The sequence below is a fragment of the Pundamilia nyererei genome, unplaced genomic scaffold (genome assembly GCF_000239375.1).
Source record: "Pundamilia nyererei isolate P.nyererei 1_Seehausen unplaced genomic scaffold, PunNye1.0 scaffold00335, whole genome shotgun sequence".
Classification (NCBI taxonomy): Eukaryota; Metazoa; Chordata; class Actinopteri; order Cichliformes; family Cichlidae; genus Pundamilia; species Pundamilia nyererei.
Window position 1 is genome coordinate 206,057 of NW_005187736.1, and position 6,867 is coordinate 212,923.

General features: G+C 38.9%; 1 protein-coding gene across 1 annotated transcript in view; it reads right to left on the bottom strand.

Moving 5' to 3' along the window:
* Window positions 1-5,362, bottom strand: part of pkn3 (protein kinase N3) — a 27,827-nt gene extending 22,465 nt beyond the window's left edge. The window contains exons 1-3 of the mRNA XM_005751958.1: window positions 5,061-5,362; window positions 2,085-2,361; window positions 667-836 (exon numbers count right to left, since the gene is read on the bottom strand). Coding sequence (XP_005752015.1) covers window positions 667-836; window positions 2,085-2,361; window positions 5,061-5,081 — 468 coding nt within the window. The 5' untranslated portion in view covers window positions 5,082-5,362. The remainder of the gene's footprint in view (window positions 1-666; window positions 837-2,084; window positions 2,362-5,060) is intronic.
* Between the last annotated feature and the right edge of the window lie 1,505 nt (window positions 5,363-6,867).

Consider the following 6,867-nt stretch of genomic DNA (forward strand, 5'->3'; position numbering starts at 1 on the left):
CACACACACACACACACACACACACACACACACACACACACACACACACACACACACACACCCGTATAGGGGAAGTTTACTTTTTCAGGAAAGGTTAGAACTGTGATATGTGTTAGGCACACGATTTGATCTGTCATTTTGATTTAGCTCAGATGGTATAATGTTCTCTGCCCAGTTTATACAAGAAACTAAGTCATTCCAAAAGGATTTACACACGGTGCTTAACAGTATTAGTTCCCTCTTTGCCTTCAACAGCCTGATAATTAGACTGATAATTAACCTGGTCTATGCCCAGGCTGTCCATTCCCCTTCTCTAATATGTCAAAATGTCTGCATAAGAATGCCTTACTTGGAACTTTAAATGTATAAAAGTTTTAAATTTGAACTAACATCTCTAAATGACTTCATAAAGAGTAGTTATAAAGAAAGGCATAACCTTGTTAACAAAAATACAAACTATTCTGCACAGTGAGAAATTCTAATTCATAAAGGCATCTGGCAAAGTGCTATAAGTCTAATCCTCCTCTTAATAATGTATTCAGTTACTGTAAAAGTTTTACATGGAACAGCAATTTACCACATGAGCCACTCAGAGAGAGTGTAAAGTGGTACTCGTGAGGCTTTGTGTGTTGTGTTATGCATACATTAGGTCATGTTGTATAATACCTTAAATGAGCCATTAGTGTAAGTCTGGATCATGTTCTCAGCACCCTGTTTGACCTTGGTCTCCATGGTAAGTTGTTTCTTCAGTGTTCTGACTCGACTGTCCAGTGGTGATGTGACCTCTTCCCACTGACATGTCTCTCCTGACAGGTCTTCTTCTTCCTCTAAGTGACCTGCATGGAAAAAACAAAACATACAGGCTGTATAAAGGGTTAGGATACAAATAAGATAAATATTAGATGGATACCAACTTCAGATCAAGTGATTTATCTCTGTATAGTATAGTGGCCTTAGAAAAGTGGTGGTTAAGACAAATACAGCATAAAACACAGCATCCCCGACGTGTCCTGTCTGGGGGGCCTATATACACTGCTTAGAATTTTTCTGATTTAAGAATGTTGGGATTTTGCTTAGTTTATGACATTATGTAAAGAAACCATTCTTCTCACATGAAAAGAAGGGTAATGAATCAAATTTTCAATCTGCAGTCCCCATGGAGCTCCCAGGGGCAGATGGAAAGGTTTCTAAACATTATGCTCTCTGTGGGTAGCAGTGCAGCCCAGCTGACATCCACATATAACAGCTTGTGTATGCTGCAGCGCCCTTTACTGCCATCACTGATGCAATTTTATTGAATTCAATTTTATTTATATAGCATCAAAAATCACATCAACAGCTGCTTCAAGTCACTTTCTATTGTAAGGTCAAGGTCCTACAACAATAGATTGTCTGAAGTGTTACAAAATCGTGCATTTCTTTCCCTCCGTCTCTCCAACAATTTATACCTCATGTTTTCTGTCACTATGTGAATATCTGACAACAGGACTGCACTGCTGCTTTATTTATTTTTGGCCAGTATATTAAAGATTAACCTTAATCAATAAACCTGGAGGTTTAGGACAAAGTGCATACATATAAAATATAGTTTTCATAATATACCAACACAAGTCATTTACAGTGTGGTGGTTTCAACCAAAGTCCTAATTATTTGTATAAAAAGTTTTATGTGAATCAGTTTATATAGGAAAATGTTGGAGTGTGACTTAAGGATGATGGTAGCTTTTATCCATTCTGGTCTTATAAAACCCCAACGTTTTTATACTGGCTTCAATGGAAAACAGCTCTTATAACCTCAAAAAGGGTGAAAACTAGCGACAGAAATGAGATACTGACAATGTTAACAGTTTGACTCCCTTTTTGTTCTCTCTAATTAACATCTGTAACACGAGTCAGCAGCAGTCAAACCTATGTTAAGAAACTGGATCTGGGTTTGTATTGGAATTCTGCTGACCTTGTTCTAGCCCCCCTTTTTTAAGGTCTTGTCTTCTGTTTGTTAAATGCAACAGAACCTGTGAAACAAATGGACTTTTACTCTTACTGGTTTTCCTCCTTCTACATGAAGGGAAAAAAGATTTTGTTACCTATGGCACTGTCTTTCTGTGTGGCCATAGACCTTGCGTTGAGTTCCTGCAGTTCCCAGTGCAGCTTCTCCAGCTTGCGGGTTGAGGCCTTAAGTTGGCCCTCCACATCAGCTGCACTCTTGCGGTTGGTGACTGCCCGTCGCAGCCTCTCGGCTGCCTCCTTGATCTTCAGCTCCCGCTGGATCTGCTGTCGGAGCACTGATCGAGCAGCTTCCAAACGCTGCTGAAACTCTGGGTCAAGAATATCCCACTCTTCCAGATTCTTCAGATTCCCATTCTGTAAGACAATAACACAGTTTCAGTCTCTTATTGGCGTCACTGCTAATTAAGGATATTCAGTCCTAAATGTATGATGTAAACATGCCAATGTCTCCTATTTTAGGTTTTCCCTTCTTAGGAATCAGTTGTTTTTCTTGATTACTTCCTTTAAACAGAAATATGTGTACATACCAAGTGATTTGGGGAAGCAGTAGGTGTGACAGTAGGTACGAAGTGTTTGAATGTTCAGATGCAACTCAAACAGAAGCTGGGCTGCCATGTTGTTTTTAGAGGGAAGAGGCATTCTTCTTCATTCTTCTTCAGATTTTGGTATTAGAAAGACTTCATACAACTTTTTTTTTTAAATACTACAGTATTGTTACTGACTGTTAGCTAATTCTAGCAGTAAAGAAAAGCACAGCGACACAGGCCAATGCTACTGAGAAGAACTTGGAAAATCATCAGCAGTACAAAGCCGAACAATTAGAAAATGCAATTACACTAAACTATATAATGTAATTTAATCTGAATCAATAAAATTAGTTTAAAATAACCTGATTGGCGCAGCCAAAGCGAAATGAAAATCATCACCTGACTAAACAGAAAAAAACTGATAAGGCTGCTAACCAAAAGCATCGATCTGGACCAACACTGCATCAACAACAGCGAATGACACAATGGCTCCCTCTTATGGGCAAAAATTAGTGAGCCTTACTAAAGACAAATCTTCCATTCCAATCTCCTATTATGAGTTTCAGGATACGTTTATACCTCTATGAAAACATGAACTCCTTTCTATTGCTTTGTTCAAACAATGGCAAAACATTTGATCTAAAATAAGTGCCATGTTAGTGAAATGACAGTTTCAGTCAGCCACACTAATGCAGAATCATCTGTACTGGACACTAGGCCATATTATTTGCCGAATATTATAAATGGTTCATAGGGCACAAGGAGCACAAATACTGTCCAAGGTCAAGTTCAGTAACGAATTAGCAGAGATGAAATCTAGCAAAGTAAATGCTATCAGCCAAAACTGACTGTGTGAGCACACCTGCTAATTAGCGAGGGCACACAACAACTTTAAGCCTCAACAGTATCCAGGTGGATGAGAGCTACATTTCGCTTATTCCTTATTCACAAGCGGTCACCACAGTGGGAATCTGAATACATTTCCAATGTAATTCCTGACTTAAGGAATTTGTGCCAACTGTACAAAGGATTTTTTTAACCAACTTCCTCACATATAAAAACAGGAGTTAATAATATAAAAATAAATAAGACATTTTTTAAATTACCCTCATACTAAGGGGGAAAATGTGCAGAGACCAACATTGTTTGGATTAAACCGTTAACATGGAGTTTACAGGAATCTGCTGCCTTTTGGACCCAATGTCCGGCAGCCTCACCTCTGTCAGTGCGCCCCAGGGTGGCTGTGGCTACAATGTAGCTTACCATCACCAGTGTGTGAATGTGTGTGCGAATGGGTGGATGACTGGATATGTAAAGCGCTTTGGGGTCCTTAGGGACTAGTAAAGCGCTATATAAATACAGGCCATTTACCATAAATAGTACACACTACCCCAATATTTTCTGTATGGAGTGATGCACATCTGTCCTGCATTGGTAGGGACGTCTGAGTTAGACATACAAGTAAAGATATGTAAAATAATGCAATTTGTTTGATCATTAGCCTCTGTGATGCTACTGATCAAACAAATTGTGATCAGGACAACTGGAAAGATTTAAACTGAAAAACTGACACAGCATTTTAAGTTGATTACACAAGTACGTAGTTCCAGGTTTCAGTGAATGGCCCTCTAAGTCAGCATGGCCTTCTGAAAAAATGTTCTGGACACTTTTATAAATGTAAATGTAATTTAAATGGTCACAATGGAATAAAAAGCTTGTGTTTTTCTAGGAAGTTCTGTTTCTTTTTTGTTAGATAGACTTACAGTGTCTCTGGCTATATCATAGCCAGTGATAACAAAGCCCAGAAAAGTTAAAATATGAAGCAAATTCCCAAACAACACCCGGCGTAATTATAATCCGATAATAACTACTTGATCATTACTCATTCTTCCAGCTGTAGCAAGTCGCAAAAAAGAAAAAGAAAAAAAAAGCTGAGGATGTGTCCTTTGTGTTAGGCACTACCAGGCTATTCAGCTCTATGGCTTTTTGCTCGTGAACAGACACACCACACCTTCTGTCAATCAAAACAAAAAGAACTCTTCAAAAGTCCTGGGCGATGGTGTTGGGCTTTAAAGATAAAGTAACGTTCAATAAAGGATTTTATAATAACTAGGCTAACAAATGGCTAACTCGTTTAATGCTGTTAAAATAAGTGTCAGTGGACGCAATTTAAAAGAAAGAAAGAAAGAAAATCCAAGCTGAAGCCTGGGAAACTATGAGGTAGCCACAACAACAAGCTCGAAGAAGTTCAGGCAGCTCTGGTGCTGTGGTCTTTTTCTGTGTGAAACAGCTCGTTTTTTGCTGGTTATGTTGAAGCATTTGTGTGATAACTACCCAGCCTGAGGTATTAGCTAACTTATCGAGGAGAAGCAAACAAGACAAACAGGAAAATCCAGTGAACCTGTTAAGCACTGAAGCAATTACCGTCGGCTACAGGTAGTATTAACTACCTTTAACTCTGGCACTCTTGCCTCCGTGATCACTGAACTAAGCGTGAAGAATGAAAAAAGCGTTACTCAGCGTTACCTTTAGCGGTAAACCTGACATGATGGCTGTCAGGTCTGTCGTGGACACCGTTTGTCCGTTTCTGGCCGCCAACACTCTTCTTCGGGTCAGAAAGTAGATGAAATGGCTCAGGTAGGACTGACACGACTATTCTAATTAATTTCACATCGGCATGTGAACTTCAGCGCCTGCTGGATATGCTCACAGATTGGCCTGCCACTTCTCCGTGCCGCACATCACAGAAACAAATCTGAGTAGAAGTTTGAATCGAGTTAAACGGAGACTCCTGGAGAACCTGACGTCACGGGACGGCGGCCGGATTGGTTGGCGGTCAGTAATGACAGTGACACTGCAAGAACCAATCACATTTAATTATTCAGTCGCCAGCTGAGGTAGGCTTAGGACGCGTTCACGTAGCCACCTTGCGAAATCTCTTGCAAAACCCAGTTTACAGGTAGGTATGTATACAGGTGTAATGGAAATAGCATAATTAACTCCACATTTGTTGAATTTTAGATTTCATTATACAAAACAATGAGACAGCGACTTCTCTGTAGATTCAAGCAAATTAACAAATGTATTTAAATTATTTTGTTTTATGCATTTAATTTATTTAACACCACTGTAATAGCTGAGCTTTATTCAGGTGGTTTTCTACCTACAGTGTATGAATGCTGCAGTTTGCTCAACCCTAAGGTGCCACACTTCAATTTACAAATAACTGAAAGAATGAAAAAAGAGCAATATAACTCATCTGCAGATAGTTTTAAAAGTATTTAATTTCTTTTAGAAATATTTAACTTATAAAACTATTTTTTTAATTTTCCCTTCTCTTTCTGCGCTCAGAATTATGTATGCTCTGTCCTCAGTGCTCCAATTTGCCACATAAACATACAGATTAATCAAATACACAGCCATACACACACAGCAACACACAGCCATACAAACACCAATATACAGCACAGAAACATACAACCATACAAGATAGATCGACAAACACACACCTTTAATAAACATGTACCACACCACCAGTTAGTTTAAACATCACCACACTGATGTTTGTCGCATGGGATGTACGTGGACTTAGTTCCACGGAAAAGTGGCTTAAAATTACTAACTAGTTAAATGACTTACAGGCAGACATTCCCTTTCTACATGAGATTCATACTGTATGAACAAAACATCTGTAAACACACTGTCAGGGTTCTCTGTGTGGCAGGCAAGGGTGGGACCCAAAAGCAGGACTCGCAGACCAAGCTAAACTTAAATGGCAGAGAAACAACTGGAAACAAAGAGGCGTAGCCATATTACGTAACAAAAAATACATAAAATTCACAAAGCTATTACAGATCCAAAAGGTATATTTATAATACTTTATTTATATATTGAAAATATGGATCTGTGTATCACTAGTATATATGGGCCAAATGTTGATTAACCCTTTCATAACTTGAACTGGCAGTCTACAAACATTCTCAAACAATACATGTGTACATGTGTGATTTTGGTCTTTGCAATGTTTGCCGTTCACATCACCCCACTCTCGGGGACTACACCTTTTCATCAGTACACCACTCACAATCTCACTTTTTAGTTAGAAGCTCCATTATGAGGGATAACGCAGACACTCAGATTCATCCTGTCACTATCAATGATCATGCTCTGGTGTCTATTTCTCACACAGAAAAGAATCATACCCCTAATCAGAAGCTGGATATTTAATACATCATTACCTAAAGAACAAGACTTAATTAATTGGTACATAGTTTCAACCTACAGAGGGGCACCAGACAGAGCTGCCAGCTTTCTCCTTCACTTTTTGTTAATT